Source organism: Fukomys damarensis, unplaced genomic scaffold (assembly GCF_012274545.1).
Source record: "Fukomys damarensis isolate Sample0158 unplaced genomic scaffold, DMR_v1.0_HiC HiC_scaffold_13, whole genome shotgun sequence".
Lineage (NCBI taxonomy): Eukaryota > Metazoa > Chordata > Mammalia > Rodentia > Bathyergidae > Fukomys > Fukomys damarensis.
In genome coordinates, this window is record NW_022900925.1 from 22541622 (window position 1) to 22565816 (window position 24195).

General features: G+C 45.0%; 1 protein-coding gene across 11 annotated transcripts in view; it reads left to right on the top strand.

The window, feature by feature from the left end:
* Positions 1 to 23559, top strand: part of Lig3 (DNA ligase 3) — a 24144-nt gene extending 585 nt beyond the window's left edge. The window contains exons 1-21 of one of the 11 annotated variants that reach the window (XM_010641377.3): positions 38 to 171; positions 320 to 383; positions 1493 to 2046; positions 4664 to 4807; positions 7711 to 7911; positions 8800 to 8951; positions 9604 to 9770; positions 9891 to 9968; positions 10694 to 10862; positions 12605 to 12760; positions 13624 to 13755; positions 14834 to 14913; positions 15758 to 15845; positions 16200 to 16277; positions 16607 to 16730; positions 17637 to 17779; positions 18119 to 18193; positions 18632 to 18778; positions 19034 to 19235; positions 19545 to 19675; positions 21089 to 23559. In XM_010641377.3, the coding sequence (XP_010639679.1) occupies positions 379 to 383; positions 1493 to 2046; positions 4664 to 4807; positions 7711 to 7911; positions 8800 to 8951; positions 9604 to 9770; positions 9891 to 9968; positions 10694 to 10862; positions 12605 to 12760; positions 13624 to 13755; positions 14834 to 14913; positions 15758 to 15845; positions 16200 to 16277; positions 16607 to 16730; positions 17637 to 17779; positions 18119 to 18193; positions 18632 to 18778; positions 19034 to 19235; positions 19545 to 19675; positions 21089 to 21322 (3060 nt within the window). In that variant the 5' untranslated portion in view covers positions 38 to 171; positions 320 to 378 and the 3' untranslated portion in view covers positions 21323 to 23559. Of the gene's footprint in view, positions 1 to 33; positions 384 to 445; positions 538 to 1492; positions 2047 to 4663; positions 4808 to 7710; positions 7912 to 8799; positions 8952 to 9603; positions 9771 to 9890; positions 9969 to 10693; positions 10863 to 12604; positions 12761 to 13623; positions 13756 to 14833; positions 14914 to 15757; positions 15846 to 16199; positions 16278 to 16606; positions 16731 to 17636; positions 17780 to 18118; positions 18194 to 18631; positions 18779 to 19033; positions 19236 to 19544; positions 19676 to 19840; positions 20199 to 21088 lie in introns of those variants that run through there. The other 10 variants (XM_033762899.1, XM_019210189.2, XM_010641378.3 and 7 more) reach the window with 10 other exon arrangements.
* The last annotated feature ends 636 nt before the right edge of the window (positions 23560 to 24195 follow it).

Below are 24195 nucleotides of genomic sequence, written 5' to 3' on the forward strand. Positions count from 1 at the left end.
GCCTTGGTGGGCGGATGGGTCCGATGGGTCGCGCACAGCTGCATTGTGCCGCCTCGTGGCCCGGCGCCCAGCGAGCCTCGGTGCGTCTGCTGCTTTCATTATTCTCCTGGATCGTGCAGAGGGCTTGGAGGGGATGCTCTCTAAGACCACCCGCTAAGGACAGAGATGAAGGTCCGGCTGGTTTGAATGCTGCCGTTCTTACCCCGCGGTGCTTGTTGAACTCTGGGGGTTATCCTGCACTTTGTGAATCTCACGAAAGTTACAGACCTTTCCCTCAAGATGTACATTTTCAAGTGTACATGTTTGTATATATTTTCAGGGAGTTCACCCCCCACCCCCCGCCAGTCCATGGATTCATTGTAATTTCCCAGCCACCCCATGAGGTAGGTCTTATTTTCTCTGTTGCAGAAATAAGGTAACAGACTCAGGGAAGTGGAGAGATTCTCGGAGGAAGCAACCCCAAGTTGGATGGGCAGGCTTACCTTCATTCCTGATTGCCAAGTCCTGCTTTGCTCTGCATTTGTGGCAGGCACTGTAGTAAGTGATGCCCGCTCTTTATTATGTGGCAGTAGCAATTTCACTTCACATCCTTGGACAGACTGAAAATAACTTCCAGTCTATTTAATACTAGAACTATAAAGATACTTTTCAAAATAGGAATATAAGGTGTAGATATAATCATTGTTTCCATTTAAATTGATTTATCAACTCCTTTGATTCTTACTGTGTAGTTACTTCAGCATTCCCTACTGATTAAACAGGTTAATTGGCCATAAGGAGCCTCTGCTTAAAATTTAGCGTCTTCAATGATGACAGTAATATCTAATATTTATTGAGCCCTTGCTTGTGTTCCCAACTATGTTTTCAAGGGCTTTACTTATTTATAGTAACAATCTCCTTAGTTAGGTACTATTGTTAGCCACATTTTACAGATGAGGAAACTGAGGGACAGAAAGGCTTAAGTAACCCACCAAGGAGACCCAGGTAATAAGTGTCCAGGCTAGTATTTGAGTCCAAGCAGTCTGGTTCTAAGTTCTGCATAGCTGCCTGTCAAAGAAAAGCTGCTGTTTAAAGCACAAATCTGTATAACGGCTTACTTGCTTTCTGAAGATGGTATATGTATTGTGCTTATGAAAACTTCATGAACGTAATTGATTTTTCTTGGTGATTAAAAAGAAACAAGGATATTTTAATACTTAAAGGTCATCATCCATTATGAGTATCACGTATTATGATGGCCTGAAAAAGCTTTTATGTTATTTGGATTCTCTTCATTGTAATTTACTAGATTTATTTGTGTACATTAGATAATTGAACACCCTTTCTGAGACTGAATTTTCCTGTATTGAAACACCTCATCCTAGGCAATGAATCTTTAATGATTTGGGAAGTATTTGATTAGTCAGCATGGACTATATGAGATTCTGGCCTTTGAGAATCTCTCCTCTCGCTTTTAAAAAAAAAATTTTATTGTCTCTTACCTTTTATGCAGCTATATGACTTTGACTTTCACAATCCTCTTCTCACGAATCCTCCAAGCACTTGGACAAAAAAAGCTGTTTTCATTCCGAGAACAATATCATTGGTCTGGCATAAGACAATTCAGCAATTGGTCAAAAACAGATCTGCTTCATGGGCACTGCCTCCTCAAAAGAAGAAAGCCTATTCTGTTATTGCAGGGAGGTCATCTAAGACCACGAGCCACCTGCTTTGTTTTCTTAGCAGGGTCGCATGTGGGACTCTGCAGTGGCCCACGTGAGATGGCTGAGCAACGATTCTGTGTGGACTATGCGAAGCGTGGCACAGCCGGCTGCAAAAAATGCAAGGAAAAGATTGTGAAGGGCATATGCCGAATTGGCAAAGTAGTACCCAATCCCTTCTCAGAATCTGGCGGTGATATGAAAGAATGGTACCATATTAAATGTATGTTTGAGAAACTGGAGCGAGCTCGGGCCACCACAAAAAAAATTGAAGACCTCACAGAGCTGGAAGGCTGGGAAGAACTGGAAGATAGTGAGAAGGAACAGATAACCCAACATATTGCAGGTGGGGTGGAGAACACAGCTTCTTATCTTGCTGGTGATGATAGAAAAAGGAATGCAGAGATTAGAATCTAGTTTTTCTTTCTCTTAAACTTCTTCCTTGGGAATAATGTTAGATTTACAAAAGTTATAAGAATAAAAATAGTGCAGGGCTGGGGATTTAGCTCAATGGTTCTGACACCTGCCTTGCAAGCACAAGGTCCCTAGTTTGATCCCTGGTACCAAAAAAATAAATAAAATAAAAATAGTGCAAAGGACACTCATGTTCCCTTTACCCAGTTGTTAATATTTTACTCTTTACTTTTATTTTATCATTTATGCTCATGTGCCCTCTTCCCTTACACACATACACACAGTTCTTTTAGTTTTATTCCCTGAACCATTTAAGAGCAGGTTGCATACATCGTAGCCCTTTACCTTTAAGTACTTCAATTTTTTTTGGTTTTGGCAGTACTGGGGATTGAACCCAGGTCCTTCACACTGAACTACATTCCCAGCCCTGTTTTATTTTTATTTGTTTTTTTTTTTTTTTTTTTTTTTTTTTTTTTGGTACCAGGGATTGAACTTGGGACCTTGTGCTTACGAGGCAGGTACAATCTGTATATTGGTCTATTGATTGAACATTAAAGAGATTCCCCCCTACTTTCAGCAGTCTAGAATCAAATTGGGTACTATATTTAGTTGTCATATCTCTTTGCCTTTTTTTTAATCTGGGACATTTCCATAGTCTTTATGACATTGACATTTTTGAAGAATAGAGTATCCACTACCACTCCTTTTTGTCTATCACTTATCTATATAGGGTTCTAATTTTTCCCAGTGTTTTATTATTATTTTTTTTTTGAGACAGGGTCTCACTATGTAGTTGAGACTGACCTGAAACTCACTATGTAGCCCAGGCTGGTCTCAAACTCACAGCGATCCTCCTGCCTCAGCCTCCTGAGTGCTGGAATTACAGGTGTGCGCCACCACGCCGGCTTATAATTCATTATTGTACTAAATTTAGTTTTTAGTTGGCCTCTATTTTGTCAGTTAGCTCCTTCAGCTGGCTTCTATATCTTGTAAACCCTCTCTTTTAATTTATTTATTTGCTTGTTTATTTACTTTCTTTGTGATACTGGGAAGTGAACCCAGGACCTCTGGTATGACCTTCTTTCCTACCCCACCCCCTTTTTTGTTTAATTTTGAGATGGAGTCTTGCTAAGTTGTTCAGGCTGGAATGGAACTTATGTTCTCCTTCCTTCGCCTCCTAGAGGGTTGGGACTACTGGTATGTGCTACCAAGCCCTATTCACCCTTCTTTTTATTTTGAGATGGAGTCTTGCTAAGTTGTTCAGGCTGGAATGGAACTTATGTTCTCCTTCCTTCGAGGGTTGGGACTACTGGTATGTGCTACCAAGCCCTATTCACCCTTCTTTAAAAAAAAAAAAAAAAGAAAGAAAGAAAGAAAAGTTTAAACTAGGTGTGGTGTTGCATACCTATAACCCCAGCATTTTGGGAGGCTGAGTCAGAAGAATCACTGCAAGTTCAAGACCAGCCTGAACCACATAGGCACTGCCTCAAAATATCAAAAACAAAAAAAATTTAAAGTTTTTCTTTTGGCTTTTTGAGACAAGATCTTGCTATATAGTTTAGGCCAGCCTTGAACTTACTGTGTATTTCTGCACTTGGGCATAACTAGATGCTTTCTTGTCTTGTATGTATCCTAATCTATCCTTTGGATCAGCCATTTTTCTAAGGAGTCTAGGTCCCTACTAATGGAAAATGGTATTAGGAGCAAAACCCTGAGCCGGGTGTGGTGGGACATGCCTGTGATCTCAGTACTTGGGAGGTTGAGGCAGAAGGATCACAAGTTCTAGTGCAAGCTGGTCTACATAATGAGCTTGCGGCTAGCCTGAGGGCAAATCTGAATGCTACAGGTTCTCTTTGACTTTAAGTGTCTAAAATAATATTCATATCTTTAAGCACATGCTGCTATTCAGGGTGGAACATTAGCTCTGAAATTGGGTATCTATCCTTGTTCCTTGAGACGAGAGATTTCCCGGAGAGAAAACCATCACATGCTTCATTCTCAAGTTCCCCATCCACCCTCCCCTGCCGTGGCCCTTGGCCTCAGTCTTTTCTATCTCTCATTCAAGGAAGAGAAATAACATACAAGTGAACTCACATGACTCCTATAAGTTAACAGCTAAGAGTTTTCCTACCTATGCCAAATGGACATACTCTGTGATCTAGTTTTGTCCCTTTGGTTCATTTATAAATTAGAATTATTCTATGAACTGAGGCTTTCTACGTTTTATCTATCACAAAGTGATTGCTGATTTCTTTAAAATCCTGTCACTTCTGAAGATTATTGTATGTGGGATAAGAGGTGGAAAGCGCTGGTGAGAATTTAAGCTACTTAAAGGGCTAAATGGTAAGTGGGTCTTTTCTCTGCATAACAGTCTTTTCTTCCTTCTGCCCAATACCCTGTTACCTATTGCCTTCACTCAAAAAGAACAGCCAGTGACCAGTCAGCCTTGGGGCAATGTGATAGTGACTTAGCAAACTCTAAGAGTCTTTGAAAGCTTCCTCAGAGATCTTTCACTGAAGGATATTTTCCCTTTTCTGGGGGCCCTACAGATCTATCTTCTAAGGCAGCAAGTGCACCAAAGAAAAAAGCTGTTGTCCAAGCTAAGTTGACAGCCACTGGCCAGGTGACATCCCCAGTGAAAGGCTCTTCGTTTGTCACCAATACCAATCCCCGGAAATTTTCTGGCTTTTCAGGTAAGTTAAACTGGGGCTACTTTAGTTTTTATGGTCCTCTTTTTATTTAGGGCTCTCACTAAATGAAAATTCTATTCTTTCTAGTCTCATTAATTTGTTTCTATTTGGACACAATTAAGTAATGGCTAATCATGAGGGCTCCCCTCTGGTGTAATAGGCAGATTTTTGTTTTTGTTTTTGTTTTGTTTTTTTATTTTGGTACCAGGGATCAAACTCCAGTCCTTGTGCTTGTGAGACAGGCACCAAAACCACTGAGCTAAATCCCCAGCCCCCCAGCCAGATTTTTATAACCTGCCCAGTATTTATGTTGTGTAATGAAAGACCTTTGAAAAACTGTCTCCCTAAACTTGCCTGAATTAGAAATGAAAGTGTGGAAGAAGGGAGATTCATGCATGGACCGTATCCCTTGATTTCTTAGTTCTTACAACTGTTCAAATGGTTGGAATGCTTGTGGAGCATGGAGCAAGAAGGAAAAAGGGATCTGAAGGGTATTGCTCTCTGTTGGGGAGCAGTGCAGCCTAGTGATGAAGCATTGTGAGCTTCAGAGTCAATGGGCTTGGGATCCAAATCCCATTTCTTAAAGGATTGAATTGTGCCTATTTGTATCTTCTTGGCAGGGAGATGAGTAGTAAAGTGTTTTGTTTTCACACACAGATTTATAATTATACACATGTACATATTATGATTTATGTAACTTTACCATTAAAATTACAGTTTCATAGACAGGGATTCAAGAAAATTTTGCTAGAGCACTTGTGGAGGAGAATTGAGAGGTCCAGGATTTTTGGTTGCCCTTCCCCAACAGATAATTGTTGGCATAGTACAGTGGTGGTGAACCTTTGTCCTGTGTGCTGCAACAGGCTGTTATCATTTTAAAACTTTGAAAGATTTGCCGTCACTGACCTAGTGGCTTTATTTGTTCTTCAGCTAATCCTAGAAAGTACTTTTTTAGACCCACTTTATGAATGAGAAAGCCAAAGTTCAGATTCCTGATGGAGTTGGTATTTGCACTGTTGGTATTTGATGCTAGTACCTGTGTTCTTTTACTCTAAACCCTGTTTTCTATTTTATTGTTTGAGACATTCTTGTGGTTAACTCTGTTGAAGCCAATAATAGTACCAGACTTCTTGGACTCAGAAGCTCTTTGGAGATTGACAGAAATTTTGTGTGATCAAAAGAGACTTAGACCTGAAGTCAAAAGACTTGAGGTCTGGTCCAAGCACTCCTGCTTGACACCTTGGAACTAAGCAAGTCTTCACATGTCTGAGCCTCTGTTGCTTCATCTGTGAATCAGGAGTGGCAACATCTGCCTCATCTACCCCAGTGTTCTCATGAGGATTGAAAGAAATAACTGCAAAAATAGTGCCTGGCTTTATAGGATTTCTTTATTTTAAAACTGATGTTTGTTGGTTGTCTGACAGTAGGCCAAAGATACAGAGGGTTCAGGTGACGAGGACAGAATGATTCTGGAAGGGCTCTGATGTTAGGAATATCTTATCCTTAATAGGAATATCTAATCCCTATCCTTGGGGATAGCTTACCTCTGATATCTTTTTTGTTTGTTTGTTTGTTTGTTTGTTGAGACAGGGTCTCACTATGTAGTTGAGACTGACCTGGAGCTCACTATGTAGCCCAGGGTGGTCTCGAACTCACAGTGATCCTTCTGCCTCAGCCTCCCCAGTGCTGCGATTACAGGTGTGCGCCACCACGCCCGGCTTACCTCTGATATTTTAAGGGTGGAATTTCGGAGGAGTTGAAACAAGAAGTTCTCATTCTTAAATCCTAAGCACTGACATTTCAGATATTTTGTCCCCTAAGATCTGATTTAGACTAGATAGAGATGATGATGGATTTATAATAGTCAGAGCCTAGACATGAAGTTTATATCAGCAACCAGCTGTATAATGGTCTGCTTTTCTTTTTTCTTTTTTTTTTAATTAACTTTTTTGAGACATGGTCTTGCCATGTAGTTCAGCTGTAGTCCACACTAGCCTCAAACTGAACTCATAGCACTCAGCTATCCTCCTGCCTCAGCATTCCAAGTGCTGGGATTACAGGTGTGTGCCACCATACCCAGCTTGATTCTGTTCACAGTTTTGTGGGGTTTTTTTGTTTTGTTTTTGGTACCAGGGATCCAACTCGGGTCCTTGCGCTTTTGAGGCAGGCCGTGGAATCACCAAGCTGCTTTTACTTTGTAAATAGTCATTGGAGGTGAGGTAATCACTAAGAAAGGACATAGTTATTTTTAGTGTCTGGAGGAAAGCTCTGCTCATTGACTACTTTATTTTTATAGTAAGAAAGGTTAGAGTGGTGAGAGGAAGGACTGTTGAGGCCTGACTTGGTTGGTAGTATGTTTGTCCAGTTACTGCCACCAAGGACCTAGATGATCCCGGAAGTCATCTGCTCTTTTTGGGCCTGGGTCTCATCAGAGGGAGGTCATCGAGGTAGATAATCTTTCAGGCTTCTTCCAGCTCTGACAGTCTGTCATAGCGATAAATTCACATTGAGTAACACGTCCCTTGATTTCTTCTCCCTTTCTCATCTCAGCTTTTCTAGGGTATACATTACAGTTAGATCCTCCTGACCGTTCTTGGCATGAAAGCAGCCTTTGTTCCTCTATGAAATGCTCAAATAAACAGACAGTGGTCCTGTCTTCTACTTGGGTGCGTGGAGATCATTGTTGCTTTTCTTTTAATAGCTAGGAGATTTGGGGAGATTACTTGACCTCTCTTTCTTTACCTGTAACTTGTATACAATGATATCTACCCAAAAGTCCTCTTTGGGAAGATTAAGTGAAACTACATATAAAGCACCAGCAGAATTCCTATTAGTTTCCTTTCTTCCTTTCTTTTCTTCCCTCCCAGAAGGGCAAAATGAAACGTCTGTGTTGTTTCTCTTTCCAGCAGCCAAGCCGAACAACTCTGAGCAAGCCCCCTCAAGCCCAGTCCCTAAGACAAGTCTCTCTTCAAGCAAATGTGACCCCAAGCACAAGGATTGTCTGCTACGGGAGTTTCGGAAGCTGTGTGCCATGGTGGCTGATAATCCTAGCTACAACACAAAGACCCAGATCATCCAGGACTTTTTGCGGAAAGGCTCAGCAGGAGGTGAGGCTATGAACCGTGGCTGGCTTCCTGGGTATATGAGGAGTGCAGTTGCACAGAAGCCAATGCTTGTTTTAACATTCTGCTGCTGCTGTCTGAAATTCTTACTAATTGTGAAATAGGGGTCCCATGTTTGAATTGTGCAGATCCCATTTTGCGGAAAGGCTCAGCAGGAGGTGAGGCTATGAACCGTGGCTGGCTTCCTGGGTATATGAGGAGTGCAGTTGCACAGAAGCCAATGCTTGTTTTAACATTCTGCTGCTGCTGTCCTGAAATTCTTACTAATTGTGAAATAGGGGTCCCATGTTTGCATTGTCAGCAGATCCCACAAATTATGTAGCTAACTCTGGCTCAGAGTGCTTTAACATCGTTCTTCCATGCACCTTTATTTTGCTCCCACAAGGCCAGAAGAACCCACCCCACATGACCAATAGGAGAATTTACTGCCACATACCTTTGAAAAGAGTCTTTGTGCACTTTTTTTTTTCCTCCTTGCGGTACTGGGGATCAAACTCAGGACCTTGCACTTGCAAGGCAGGCATGTTGCCACTGAGCTAAATCCCCGGCCTACATGCACAGTCTGGAATAAAGTCTTCCAATTTTATTTCTTTCATTTGTCTAATAAATTGTCATGGAGCATCTGTATGTAATGTGTTACTGGGGATAAGAAGTGAAAGTCATGGCTCTGCCGGGTAAGAGTTCATCCATGGGCAAAAGATGAGGCAGACACACAAATTACTAGTTCCTGATCTCTGGCGTCCTGTACTGTAATGATATGTGCAGGGAGCTTAGGAAGCAGTGTGCATATCTCTTTTCAGTCTCTGCTTCCCTGAGTTTATATATGTATTTATTCAAACTCCATTTCTCAAGAAGGGCTCCTTCTGTCTCCAGATGGTTTCCACGGCGATGTGTACCTAACAGTGAAGTTGCTGCTGCCAGGTGTCATTAAGAGTGTTTACAACTTGAATGATAAGCAGATTGTGAAGCTTTTCAGCCGCATTTTTAACTGCAACCCAGATGATATGGCACGAGACCTAGAGCAGGTCAGGAGGACTGGAGGGGAGGCCATGTTGCAAGAGGGTTCTGCCCAGCCAGGCACCTGCAGCCATTTTTTTATGGTTGGGCACATGCTGTTTTAGGGTACTGAAACCTACTTGAGCAAGCTTGCATTAGGAGAGCGCTGTTAATTTCTTAAGTTTCTAAGGACTGAAACCACAAAAGGTCTTATCTCAAAAGTCAGAAGTTGAGACTTTTTTCTGCCTGTCCTGGGCCTCTTTATCTGTGGACATTTTCTCCTTGCTTTCCTCTCACCTGTACTTGGGCTTACATTCAACTTTGGTTTGTTTGTGACTCTAGCCCTGGCACTCGGAAGTTTCCACCCAAGCAGCCCCATTTTCTGAGGACTGTATTTGTCTCTTAATTCAAATTCATGAGCATGAAATCAAATTGGCTCAGCCCCAGATAAGTGCCGTGTCTCTTCCAGTTGAGTCAGGTGGCATATCCTATGTGGACAGACTTGTCCCTTCTAGGAACCATGAATGGATAGAGTCTCTAAGGAGGAGGGAGGTAGATATGTTAAGTTGGAAACAAGAGCCTATGATTGAAGTTTCTTGATTAATCTTTAGTTCTGAGATCTTAGAGGATACACCTGATCACCTGGGGTTGCAGCAGTGGCATTTTGGTTTTTGGAGACAGGGTGACGTATCAGAGACGATCAGAGTCTTCTTTGAGCAGAGCAAGTCTTTCCCCCCAGCTGCCAAGAGCCTCCTTACCATCCAGGAAGTAGATGAATTTCTCCTGCAACTCTCCAGGCTCACCAAGGAGGATGAGCAGCAGCAGGCCCTGCAGGACATTGCCTCTAGGTAGGGAGTTGTGCCAGTAAGCCAAACCCAGTGGGGAAGTGCTTTCAAGATGAAATAGGGAAGGAGTGTTTGGGGATACAGAGCTCCTCAGAGATCAAATTGAATGCTTCATTCCCTTAGGTGTACAGCCAATGACCTTAAGTGTATCATCAGGTTGATCAAACATGATCTGAAGATGAACTCAGGTGCAAAACATGTGTAAGTACCAGCTCTCCTCTGACAGCCTGAACTGATACATTCCTGTATTTTCAGCTATTGTGAGGACTTTGGGCTTTTTTTTTGGTAGTACTAGGATCTTCACACTGAGTTACGTCCTAGCCCCTTTAATACAGAATGTCACTGTAGAATGTCACTGTAGAATGTCTAGGCTGGGCTCAAACTTGTAATCCTCCTGCTCAGCCTCCCAGAATATTATGAAGTGAAAGTCATAGCTCTTTTGAACAAGGCATGTATTACCATGCCCTGTTCCAGTCTGGATTTGAATCCTTATTTCACTTAGTTCTTGTGGGACCCTAATCCTGTTTCTACCTGCATTTTCTCACAGGTTAATCTATGTGAAACAAAGACTTGTTATAATTGAAAATTATAACAGTAAGTTTAGGATGAGTCTCTTACCATGTTACCCCTACTTCTGCAAAAGCTGTTTCCAAATGGGCACAAGGTCTCAAAAGGAATTTTTAGGGCCAGGGATGTAAGCTCAGTGGTGCTGTGCCTGTCTGGCAAGTACAAGGCACTGAGTTTGATTTCCAGTACCAAAACAAACAAAAACCCTGAATTTTCTCAGAGTTTTTCTCCTCCTGTAAAGAGATTATAACACAACTACTTCTACAAAGATAAGGATTTCTCCTCTCTGTGAGGACAGGCTGCTGTCCAAAGCCATAGTGTCAAAGCTTTTGTTTTCTTGCTTCTATCCCCCTTGGCAGTTTAGATGCCCTTGACCCCAATGCCTATGAAGCTTTCAAAGCCTCACGTAATCTGCAGGATGTGGTGGAGCGGGTCCTTCAAAATGAGCAAGAGGTAGAGAAGGAGCCAGGCCAAAAACGGGCTCTGAGTGTCCAGGCCTCGCTGATGACTCCGGTGCAGCCTATGCTGGTAAGGAGCAAGCCCTGCCTTTCCTGTTGCCTGTGCCTGGCCTAGGTGCACGTCTTTTAGGGGTGGGTTTTGACAGACTGTGAGAATGAATTGGGGAAGGAAGAGTAGAGATGTGGCGGAGGCTGTGCTGGGAGAAGCAAAGGCACAACAGCCAGTGGTCCAGTAGCATAAACTGAGCCACATTCCCAGCCCTGCCAATAGCTGTAGTCTTGGACTTGTTCCCTAGCCTCTTGGTCGTTAGCTTCCTGGTGAGACTTTGAAAACACCCGTCCAGTCTTACCTGAAGACAGGAAGTGTTCAAGAACCCCTGAGCTCTGTAACCCGCTATAGGGTAGATGCGAGTTGTTAGCACAGCTAGGCTTTTGTGATGGGGTGACTCGGGAAGGAGAGAAAGCTTAAAGAGTGAAGATTAACTCCAGCAGAGGTAACTTGTGCTCTTGCTCATTTCACGAGACAACAGGGGCTTTCCTTTCTGGCATTGGTTTTTCTCTGCAGTAGGACCCGCTGCATATGCTAGCATGCCTACTGTAAGGCCCTTTGGCTTTCCCTAGTGGTATACAGTGTCTAGTTTTAAAACCATCTTCTGTATTGTAGTAACTCTTAGTTTAGGGTTCAGTGTTTTGGAAGGAAAGTGCTGTCTTCCAGGAATGTGGGATGGCCAGCATCAAAATAGATCTCCATCCCAGGGACAGGACCCCCTAGCCTTCTGAAATAATGGCCTTTCTTTTATAAGAATTCCTTCTGGAGTCTGTTCATTTGAAGCCTATCCCTTAAAAAAATGCCATGGGTTATATAGCTTAGCGCAGTGGTGGCAAACCTGTGGCACGCATGCTGCATCCAGCTGTTTGTTGTCATGGAAAGCTGTATAAGTTCACCACCACCAGCTTAGTACACATAGACTTTGGAGTTGGGCCTACAGCAGTAAGGGCAAATCTTGTAGAGTTTTCAGTGATAACAAACAGCCAGGTGGGACATATGTACCATGGGTTTACCACCACTGGCCTAGAGTGAGATCTTATTCCTGCTACTTATTATATATAACTATAAGTAAGTACTATACTTAGCACTCTGACCTTGAGTTTTCTCAGCCATGAAATGAGAATAATATTTGTCATGAAGATACCGTATCAAACAAAGATGAAGTGAGATCATATACATGACCTGACGATAACACAAAAATGTTGGTTGTGTCAAGATAGTATGGGTAGGCCGAGGATTTAGCTCAGTGGTGCCGGTGCCTGCCTTGAAAGCGCAAGGACCTAAATTCAATCCCCAAAAAAAGATAGCACAGGTATGTGAGTGACCACTCCTGTGTCTGGATGTCCTTATCACTGTCACCCTGCCAGCCTCAGTGTCACCTGCACTCTTCACTCTTACCCCCTACATACTGCTTGTGCTGAAATAACCAATGGATTTGATAATAACCCAGAGGCACTGCAAAACCTCAATTATTGAGGGGGGAAAAATCCTATTTCAGAGGGAAATATTCTATAATAAGTAGCATTCATCTTCCCCAAAGTCAACTCTGTGTCAACTCTGACAATGATTTTATAGTCAGGGCATAATGTTGCCCAGCCCTTTCCATTTCCATCTCCTCTTCCACAGCCTTCCCTGAGCATGCACTAAGGGCAGTCAGTCCCAGGAGCTAGGTCTTCTTCTGACTAATCCAGTTTGGGACTTTTTGTGTCTGCCAAACAGCCACTCATTGAAAAAGTCTCCTAGCTTTGCTTTCTCCACCCTAGGCAGAGGCCTGCAAGTCCATCGAGTATGCAATGAAGAAGTGTCCCAACGGCATGTTCTCTGAGATCAAATATGATGGTGAGCGGGTCCAGGTGCATAAGAATGGGGAACACTTCAGCTACTTCAGCCGCAGTCTCAAGCCTGTCCTGCCTCACAAGGTAGTAGTCCTTTCCACCAGGACTCTCTTTCCCCTTCTCCCCCTAAGAGTCTCAGGGCCAGGATTTTATAGCTCTTCCAGTTCATAATAGGGAATTTGATTATTTGTTATATAAATAGATGAATTCATTTTTTGAGTCTTCCAACAATGACCAGTGTCCAGACTTGAGTTAGGACAGAACTCCCTGGGACAGCAATAATTCTCTCACTATGCTCTTGGGACATGAGCTCATTTGGTGAGTGCTATGCAAAGTCTTCTGCGTTTCCATGTTTCATGTGCTCCAAGCTAGATTACAAGTCATGTACAAGGGGTTGTTGCTCATTATATGTTCAACCAGTACTTATGCATGGTTGTAGCTAGTAGGCAGATAGGAGTGGGAAAAAATGAACAAGAATTCTGACCTTTAAGAAGCTTATGTCTGATATGAACACATTACCATGGGGACACTTGGGAGCCCAAATTCCTACCCTAATGTTGGCAGTGAGACCTTATTCTTCAGTCCCTCAGTCCCCAATGCTAAGGCTTTGGGGTGTCTTCAGGAAAAAGCTTGCTGGAACATGTAGCACCAGTAGGTTGTGAGTAGATGAAATTGGCCTTGCTAGCTTCTTTCCTAGCTCCAGCTCAGTTTTTGAGTCCCAGGGAACCTGGCAGGGGATGCAGGCTTGTGGATCCTCTCTCCTCCTGCCTCCCATGAGGGTTGCGCCACCTATTGCTCTTTTTCCAGGTGGCTAACAAAGCCTGGCTGTTACGTTTTGCAGCTTAGCTGGGCTTCTATGTTTTTTGCTCTATATCCTTTCTGGGATCTAGCCTTTCATCTGTGGCTTGGTTTTGGATCCCTCACCAAAGCTATCTCTCTACTTCCAGGTGATCCACTTTAAGGACTACATCCCCCTGGCTTTTCCTGGGGGCCATAGCATGATCTTGGACTCTGAGGTACCCCTGATTGACAACAAAACAGGCAAACCACTGCCCTTTGGGACTCTGGGCGTGCACAAGGTACTGGCTTAGGACCGTATGTACAGAAGTAAATGTATATGTGCTCATATATGCTGTCAGTTTGAGACCGGGAGGAATACGTTATTTATGGTAGGGTTTATTTGCTTCTGGACTATGTCTGAATTTAGTCTTAAATTTAGATGTCTTTTTTTTTTTTTTTTTTTTTTTTTTTTTTTTTTTTTTTTTTTTTTTTTGGTCTCTGTTTTTTTGTTTTTTGTTTTTTTGAGACAGGGTCTCACTGTGTAGTTGAGACTGACCTGGAACTCAGTGCGTAGCCCAGGCTGGTCTCGAACTCACAGCGATCCTCCTGCCTCAGCCTCCCGAGTGCTGGGATTACAGGTGAGCAACACCACACCCGGAGAGATGTCTTTTTTTTGTTTTGTTTTAAATAAAAAGCTGCTATTAGGAATCCATTTATAATTGAGTTGGTTCTATTCTTACTGTTAGTCAGCTTTTGGTCTTTATAAAAAAATACTTGAGGGGCTGGGGATTTAGCTTAGTGGTTCTGCTGCCTGCCTTGCAAGCACAAGGTCCTGAGTTCAATCCCTGGTACCAATAAATAAGTAAATACATACATACATGCATACCTGAGGTAGTTAACATATAAAGAGGAAAGGTTTAATTTGGCTCACAATTCTAGAGGTTCCAGTGCAAGATCAGAAAGGCTTATTGCTTTGGACCTAGGCAGCACATCGTAGCAGAAGGACATGGAGAGAAAAACCGCTTATGAGCATGGGAGCAAAGAGAAAGAAAAGGGCCAGAATCCCACAGTCCTCTTGCCGGGCTATACCCGTAATCACCTAAGGACCTGCCACGAGGGCCCACCTCTCAGAGGGTGCACCACCTCCCAGTAGCACACCCTGGAGCTAAACCTTTAACACATACGTCTTTGGGTGATACTCAAGATCCACGCTATAGCAGGCACCATCTGCTGAGTATCCTTATGGATAACGTGTGTCAGAGCACAAAATAGGACTTCACATCAGGTGCTTCAGAGGGCCTTCAGAACCGGACTGGTACTCCCCCGAGTGTCATGCCTTCTCACTTTGTCCATGTCCTACCTCTTTTTCCCTTCTAGAAAGCAGCTTTCCAAGATGCTAATGTCTGCCTGTTTGTTTTTGATTGTGTCTACTTCAATGATGTCAGTTTGATGGACAGGTGAGTTGGTCAGCATCTTTTTATTTGGGTGCTGTGAATTGAACTGAGGTCCCTGTATGTGCCAACATGTGCTGTACCACTGAGCTATTCCCTCAGCCCTGGCCAACATCTTTAAATCCAGGAGCCTTATATTAATTTCCTGAATGGAGATGTAAGTTATTCAGTTGGGAAGGAGGGAGGGAAGCCCAACCCTCACTCAACATGAGGAAGACTCCATCCTCTCTCTTTTTAAGCTTAGAGGTTTTGATTTCAGAAGCTGACAATGGGAAGCTTCTGATGTAGGGGAGGCATCCCATCTTGCGGTAAGCCAATAGTCTTGACTTAGCTACACCTAAAGGCTTGGGCTGGAGAAACTACTATTGACCCTTTCCACACTTAGAAATGTATTGCTATTCCCTACCCAGCAGCTGCCACATCCTTTATTGTGGAAATAAGCAGAACAAAGAATGAGTGGGGTAGGAGTTGGATTTGTGGCCTGTGGCCTGGGTCAGCCTGGTGAGCCAAAGACCAGCCAGCCTTGGGGTAGAGGTGCATAAAAAACAAGTTAGAGTTGTTTTTCCAGTAGAACCAGAATTTATACAATCTGGGCTAGGGGCCAGTTCTTCCTTGGCTCAATAAAGTAGAAACAGGAATGCAAACTATGAACTGGCTCTTTGCCCCTTTTCCATCTTCGGTCATGATACAGTCAGTCCTTGGAGCCCCTTTACAGCAGAACTTTTACATAGGAGAGCTTGAATACAAGACAGAACTGCTCATGAAGCAGCAGTTCTATCATTGTGCTCCTTCCCTCAGAATTCTTCATAGGGATGAGAGGATTCTTCCTCAGCTCTCCTGTCCCCCTTAGGCCCCTGTGTGAGCGGCGGAAGTTTCTTCATGACAACATGGTTGAAATTCCCAACCGGATCATGTTCTCAGAAATGAAGCAAGTTACAGTAAGTGAAGACCCTGCACCAAACAGGGTCCTAGTGGTTTGAAAGCAGGGCAGAAAACCCCTTGGATCAAGTGTGAGAGAGTGTGTCCTACTTATTCTCTAATGAGAGCTGCTGAGGTGTTTGCTTTCGACTGTTATGTCTACCAGTCTCACCCAGGAGGGCAGGGCATGAAAATCCTTCCGAGGTAAGCACCCTGTGTCTCAGAGCCACAGGAGCTGTCTGGTTGGGAACCTCCTCCTTTTGCAAACCCTTTGTTTCTTATACTAAGTGGGCACTTAACTAGTGTGAAGAAATGGGTAACTGCCACTTTGCTCCCTTGCCACTATCCTCAGTCTGTCTTCTGTTGTCCCTCAGAAAGCTTCGGACTTGGCGGACATGATAAACCGAGTGATCCGGGAGGGGTTGGAAGGTCTGGTGCTGAAGGATGTGAAGGTGAGGCAGTCACACCCTTTGCTTTCTCCTGCAGATTCTAAGCTTTCTCCCGAGCATTCCCCATTCTGGCCAGATAGCAGTGGCATCTGAGGTGCCTGGGGGTGGAAGCTGAGGAGCCTTTCCAGGGTTTGACCACATGTGTTCTGATCTGGAGGATGGATTTCATGTCTCTTGTAGTAGCTAGAGCCTAAAGGGTCTTCCTAGTTGGGCTGGACTCTGTGACATCGTGTGTGGAGTGCTGCATACTGGATCTGGTATGCAGTGGTGAAGAGGTAAATCTGCCCTCGTGGAATTTCCATTCTAGTGTGTGATCTTTTGTGTCCATTTAGGGTACATATGAGCCTGGGAAGCGGCACTGGCTGAAAGTGAAGAAAGACTATTTGAATGAGGGGGCCATGGCCGACACAGCTGACCTGGTGGTTCTTGGGGCCTTCTATGGACAAGGCAGCAAAGGTCAGTGGCATCTGGCTCCAGTGATGGTGCACTTGGAAGGCACCCTGTGACGTATAGGTTGACCTTCTTACTGGCTTTGTGTGTCAGCATGGCCACTCATGACTTTCTAGGCCCTCAGACCTAGGATCCCAAGTTGACCCGAATCACATCAAGCAGGGGCATCTAGGAGCTATGGAAGTGAGCACAGAGAGGTTGGACAAGAATATCCTGTGCTGTCTTGGAACAAGGAATGTTACCACCAGCTATTTCTTTGGGACGTGAAAGTATTTCCTTTTCAGAGAAAATTTTGACTGGAGAGGAAAATGGAATCTGTAAAACAGTTTCAGGTGATCTACTGTGTGACAGACACTATTCAGTTACCCATAGCTCAGCAGGTTGGGTATGATTATCCTTAATTTATTGTAGAGAAACTGGGGCTTATCAAGGTTAAAAATCACACAGGATTCGAGGCGTGTTGGTGCACACCTATAATCCCAGCACTTGGAATGCTGAGGCAGGAGGATCATCATGAGTTTGAGGCCAGCCTGGAATACAGAGCAAGACCCTGTTTCAAAAAAAAAAAAAAAAATCACAGGTTAGGGGGCATGTAGCTCAGCAATAAAGTGCTTACCTAGTTTTACAAGGCCCCAGGTTCAATCCCTAGCACTAAAGAAAACAAAACAAAACAAAACACTTGAAAGAGGTAGATCCAGGGGCCAGGGATGTAGCTCAACAGCGCCAGGCCTGCCTGGCAAATGCAGGGTCCTGAGTTCAATTCCTGGGATCCCTCAAAAAAAACTAAAGTAGATCCAAGAGGTCAATTCTGGAATTCTGATGCCACAGCCGAGCCTGTCCACCAGGCTGCTTCTCACTGGGTATGTGGGGCTAGCAGAGATGGCTCACACTCAGCCCATACTCCTCTCCCAGGTGGCATGATGTCGATCTTCCTCATGGGCTGCTATGACCCAAGCAGCCAGAAGTGGTGCACAGTCACCAAGTGTGCAGGAGGCCACGATGATGCAACACTTGCTCGCTTGCAGAAGGAACTGGACATGGTGAAGATTAGCAAGGTGAGGAAGGGACCTGGTTGACTTGACTTCTGGACAGGCCAGCATTAACAAGAAAGGCTGTGCTTCTGGTACTGCAGATAACCATTTATCTCTCTGCCCCAGAGTAAAGTGATACTTGGCCATGGGAGCAGCATTAGGCCTTAAAACCTCTGAGTGCCTGGCTAGTGGACAGTGGCCTGCATACCCTGTAGGACACATCTGCTCTGTGCAGGAAGGCCTACATCAGGCATGAGGGCTGACTTTTACTTAAGGCATAACTCACAATTTAAACACCAAGAGAGGGGCCTAAGATTTGTTCCACCTTAGGAACAGCTCAGAATAGTATCTTCTCTCTTCCAGGACCCTAGCAAAATACCCAGCTGGCTGAAGATCAACAAGATATACTATCCTGACTTTATCGTTCCAGACCCAAAGGTATCAGCCCAGTGGTTGTGTTCTTCCAGACCACAGAATTAGATTGTAGTTTCTCTAGTGCCACAGTAAGTTTTCCTAACCTCACTGAAAGTCCATCAGGGATGGGGATCTGGATTATTCTGCCAAGTGACAGGCACAGGGATGACCAGCCAACACAGAGATTGTCATCAATAGAAAGGAAGTGAGTACTCATTCCCTCCTCACAGAGGTGTCTGTTCAAGAAGAAATCTGGCGTAGTCCCTTGAATTTATAGGTTCGGGGAGACAAGACTGTCCTAAGGTTACCAAGTAGCAGCAAGACTATCCAGCAAGTCTCCCAGCCGGGAGCCAGAGCAGCTGTGGTTTGAGCCGTTCTGTATTGGTCCTGGTTCTGGTTCTGGTTGGTGGGAAATATTTCCTCCTTCACCAGTGATGGACCTACCTGCCTCCCTCCCAACAGAAGGCTGCCGTGTGGGAGATCACAGGAGCAGAATTCTCCAAATCTGAGGCACACACAGCTGATGGGATCTCCATTCGATTCCCTCGCTGCACCCGAATCCGGGATGACAAGGACTGGAAATCTGCCACCAATCTCCCCCAACTCAAGGTGCCAGCTCTTAAACTGTGCATTTTTTTGCTCTCCCGCATAACCTGGCTTCTTTCCCCCATTACATTGAGACAGAGCAAGGAGGGCAGTTAGGGAGGCCAAGCCAGCTCTCAGCTGCCTCCAAGCAGCTGCAAGAAAGCTAGTTCCTTTTTTCCCTATTTGTTTCCTAGCTAAATGTGCCTAAAACAGACCACTATGAGCCCAGTGTCTGGGGAAGGGGATGGCAGCGTGCAACCTGCTCCCTCTCCTTCTCAGGAACTGTACCAGCTGTCCAAGGAGAAGGCAGACTTCACTGTAGTGGCTGGAGATGAAGGGAGCTCCACTACAGGAGGCAGCAGTGGCGAGAATGAGGGCACCTCGGGGTCTGCTATTTCCCACAAGGCACCCAGAGCCTCCCCCAAAGCTGTCAGTGCTAAGAAGGCTGAAGGGAAGCTGAGTAACCCCAACAGCAAAGACAGTAAGGATAAGGGAGGAGGCTGGGATGTGAGGGTGGTGTGAAAGGCAAATCCCAGAGGGCAGGAACAATCTCACATTCCAACTCTGAGCTCATGTGATTACCTGTGTGCACTGCAGCAACAGTGACTGCATTCGAAGCTGTTCTGCTAGGCACCTGGGGGATCTTTGCGCAAACCTGGGAGAGCTGTACTGACTGGGGAAGCTAAAGGGCTTAGCTGATGACTTTTATCCCCTCCCTCGCCCTTTGACTTCTGGAACCATTATCACTATCATTACCCCATTGCCTCTTATCCTGAACTCTGTCCTGCAGGCAACAAACCGAATGCAAAGCTTTCCCCTGTGAAAGTAGGAGAGAAGCTAGCCATGAAGTCCTCTCCAGTGAAAGTAGGGCAGAAGAGGAAAGCTGCTGACGACAGCCCATGCCAAGCAAAGGTGAAGAAGGTAAGAACAGCAGCACTCCAGGTGGCCTGGTGTAGCACAGGGCCTAGTGTCCCCAGCCTTCTGCACATGAACTTTGAAAGATGAGCAGAAGGGTTTGAGGGACACTGGCTGAAAGATCATCCCTTAATGCTGCTGCTCCACTTGTGCCCTCTTGTTGCCTTGCAGAAGCGGGCGGCCCCCCGGCAGAGAGAAAGGAGAGCTGTGCCAACAGGCAGGAGATAGAGCCCGGCCCAGCCGAGAGGCTGCAGGGCACCCACCCAGCTGCTAGCTCCGTCACAGCTTCCATTAAAGGAGAGAAAGCCAGTCTGGGTGTGGGTGCAGCTGTGTGAGTTTGTGGTCAGGGCAGTAGTAGCAAGTCTAGCCATTGAGGAGAGGGAGCACTGGCTTGGTGACTTTCCTCCCAGCTAAATAGCCTTTTCCCTTTTTCCATTTCTTTCCATTTCCCCTAGTGGAGAAGTACTGAGAGTTGAACCCAGAGCCTTTGTGCCTGGATCCTGGACCCCAAACCTTTTAAATTTTATATTTTGAGGGCTGGGGATTTGGCTTAGTGGTTCTGCTGCCTGCCTTGCAAGTACAAGATCCCAGGTTCAATCCCCAGTACCAAAAACAAAACAAATTTATATTTTGAGACCTTTTTATATTACCTCACTAAGTTGCACAGGTTGGGCTCACACTTAGGATCCTCCTGCCTCAGCCTCCCAGAGTACTGGGAATTACAGCCACGCACTATCATGGCAGTCTAGCCTTCTCCTTGTAATATTCATCATCTGTCTTTAGTTTGGCAACATGAATTGAGCACCTACAGAGGCCTGGAACTAGGTTAGTACTGACTCACCCTGCCCCAAAAGGTGGATTAATTAATTAAACGTGATCATTACAGCTACTATGCCCCCACCCTTTGCACCTCCACCCAAGAATAAGCACAGAAATCTGACAACTCAGGGCCTAAACCAGTTCCCAGGAGACCAGTGAAACCTTTCCCATCTCTCTTGCCTGCCTGAAGCCTTTGCGGCCATCTACAGTAATGAACAAGGCTCCTTACCCGGCCGTCAGGCTTATTGGACAGTCAACTGCTTGATCTTCAAGGGGATGTCACTGAGCTGGGGCACTAAGTCAGAGCCACTGGATGACTGTGAGGGATGTGCACCTGCCCTTTTCTCATCTCAAGCCTCAAATCCTCTTCTCCTTTTCCCTCAAGCAGGATGGGAGGAATATCAGTCCTGTATATAGACAGGAGGATAGCAGTAATGTTTGTGCCTTTTATCCAGTAAGCTCTTTCTGCTTGTGTCCCAAACACTAGGCTCAGTCCATCTCTAGCTCCTGTTCTGACATTACTGTGCCTTGTATGCATCTGGGTGAAGATCCACCTGCTCAAGCGCAGGTCTGATCCAACCGACCCCTCTATGTTTGCAGGTGCTGCTGGACATCTTTACTGGGGTGCGGCTCTATTTGCCGCCCTCCACACCAGACTTCAGCCATCTCAGACGCTACTTTGTGGCATTCAACGGGGACCTGGTGCAGGAATTTGATGTGGCCTCAGCCACCCATGTGCTCGGTAACAGGGACAAGAACCCTGAGGCCCAGTTGGTCTCCCCAGAATGGATTTGGGCATGTATCCGTAAACGGAGGCTAGTAGCTCCCTGCTAGTGCTGTGATCTTCCCTGCCTTAAGCTGTACTCTCCCTTGCCACACCATCCCAGGGCTCAGGCTGGAGGTAGGTAGATGGCGTAGAGGAGGGGTGGGCTGCTTCTCTAAGCATCAAATCTTCCAAGCCCACCAACTCCTCGTGGTCTCTTCTGGACCAGGAGTTAGTCCTATGGACACCACAAGTGAAGTCAATTTCTCTTGCTGGTTTAAATAGATCTTTCAGATCTGGGTGCTGGCCTTTGTCATCTATATTGTTTTCTTTAAAAAGAAGCTTAGTTATTTTTTTATAAATAAAATACCTTGCAGTAATATGGCTCCCCTCTCGCTCCCCAGTTTCCTTATGCTAAGGAGTGAAGGCTGGGCTGTTGAAGCCCTGTTGGCAGTCTTCTCTCCCTGCCTGCTCCTTTTACTGCCAGACTCTTAGAAGCTATATTTAAAAGACTGCCCTCCAAATTGGCAAAATTTGTATTCAGCCTGGCCCCTTGTGCCAGGATGAACCTTCATTTAAAAGAAAAAAATGAACTTTGATGACTTCATACTGTGCTTTCTGTTCTGAGGGAGGGTCCCAGTTCCAAAGGAGGGGTAGGATCAGGTAGGAAATGAGGCTTGTATAGGAAGAAGGTGGTTATTTGGGCTGCTGGGGAAGCAGATGATTTATTGGAGGCTCCGGAAAGATCAGTCTGCCTCACTGAAGTCTGGAAACAGACTGCTTTTTCAGAATACAAATCCACACCTGAAGACAAGTCTACACAGAGACCAGCTCTGGCTGATTTATTTGAAGAAAAGACAATTTGTATAGACAAGTGTCATTCATAGACCTTTTATGGCAATGGAAATATCCTGAAAATCTGTACTGTTTAGCTGAAGAAACCACATATGGGTGTTGAGCACTTGACATGTGGCTAGCCCAACTGAAGAACTGGTTTTCATTTTAATTTGACTCCAAATGGCCAGAAATCAACAATGACTACCATACTGGACACAGAGGTAAAGACAGACCTGGTTCAAGTCCTGGAATGTAATAGCTCTAACCTCACACAAGTTACTTACCATCTGAGCATCAGTTCCCCTAAGTAGAATGGGGACAAGCCTGCTCCTAAATCACAGGTGCTGTCAGTGACCTCAGATACATTGTATATAGCAAAGTGCAACCTGAATAGTTGTTACAAAATTAGGAATAGCATCCTTGGCATGCATGCCCTCCCCGATCCTACCTAGACAAGAGGCCCTGGCTTCTAACTACAGAACCTACAATTCCATGTCCGCATGTTACAGCTTACACTTTGCACTGAATGTGGATTCAGATTCACTGGAGTGCTCTGTGGCTATTGACTGCTTCCTGTGTCTCATCCTTCTACCTTTTGAGGATCAGTTCTCTCTTCCCTTTTTACTATCAAATTTGTAGGCTTATTCGCCCATCTCCTATTACAGGTTAATGCGACTCAACCTCTAAAACTTTAGAATGTCTGGGCCTCTAGAAGAGAGGACCATACTCTTTTGCCCCTTGCATTCAACTAAGGTAATACTCTGCTATGAGGCTACTTGCCAGTGTGGAGGCCAACTTAGCTTCCAGCTACCATGTAAAAAGTGGGTGAGTTTAAAGGTATTAGCCTAACACTGGACATTTGGGGTTTTTGATGAGGCACTGTTCAGTCTGGATTTAATACTGGGATGAAGACACTTGTTAATCCATCCTTTGTGGACATAAAAGCTGCTCATTTGAGCACTGGTCTACACAGACTTTCAACCTTCTCCAGACTCTTCAGGCCAAGCAGCTGGGCAGTGGTAACAGACACGAAGCTCTGCTCTCCCCTCCCCTCCTGACCAAGACCCAGCCCTACCTGCTTTCACTGCTTACATTCAGGGTGCACCCTGCCAGGTGCAGGCCTTTGTTTCAGTTACAAATTTGTTTCTTGGCCCTTCTCTAGTTCCTCTGTGTTAGCTCCAACTCAGCAGTTTGTTTCCGTCCAGTCTTCCTGACGCAATTTTTACTGTGAAGATTAGACTGTATATTGTTTTGTACTTGTGTATTTCTACCTGACCCTAAGCAACACTGTTAAACTTCCCTAAATGGCAGAGCGCCACCCCCATTTGGTGGTGATGTTGGTGCTGGGGATTAAAACTTGTCCTTGTATTTGATGGGCAAGCACTCTTCCGCTGAGCTAGGCCCCAGTCAGCTCCCACCCCTTGCCCTCTTTTTAAACTTCAGTCTTGCTAAACTGCCCAGGCTGATTTTTTTCTTTTCTTTTTTTTGTTTTTTGTTTTTTATTTGGTACTGGGGATCGAACTCAGGACCTTATACTTAGGAGGCAGGCGCAATGCCACTGAGCTAAATCCCCAGCCCTGCCCAGGCTGATTTGATCTCTGCCTCTATAGTGGCTACTTGCCCTCTCTTTAGCTTTATTTTACGTGCTGGCAACAGGTATCACTGAGTGCTGAGCAGGCCAGCCATCCAGAGCAGTGAGGTCAAAGTACCATGGCCCAGTCTCAAGCCTTTGAACCCTTTTGGCAAGATTCCTTGGTGTTTTCTCCTCAGTCACAGGGCAGATGTACATGTCATTCTGTTTTCTCAGGGAGCACTCTCCCCTTCTCTGGGGCACTTGGGTCAAGGAGGTATGTACAGGCCTATGCATACACAGCAGTCTGCCTAAGAGTCTGGGCCATTCTTTTCTGAGCCACACTTCTGCTGTATGTAAAAGCTACTACATTTCTCCCAGGGTAACCTGAAGATTGCCTACCTACCCTAGCTGTCCTCAGATTCTCTTCTGTCTAGATCATGAAGGGTTGTGCTTGCAAGGCAGGTGGCAGAACCACTGAGCTAAATCCCTGGCTCTTCTACTAGGTCATTGTAAATATCTGAACTCACCTGGTGC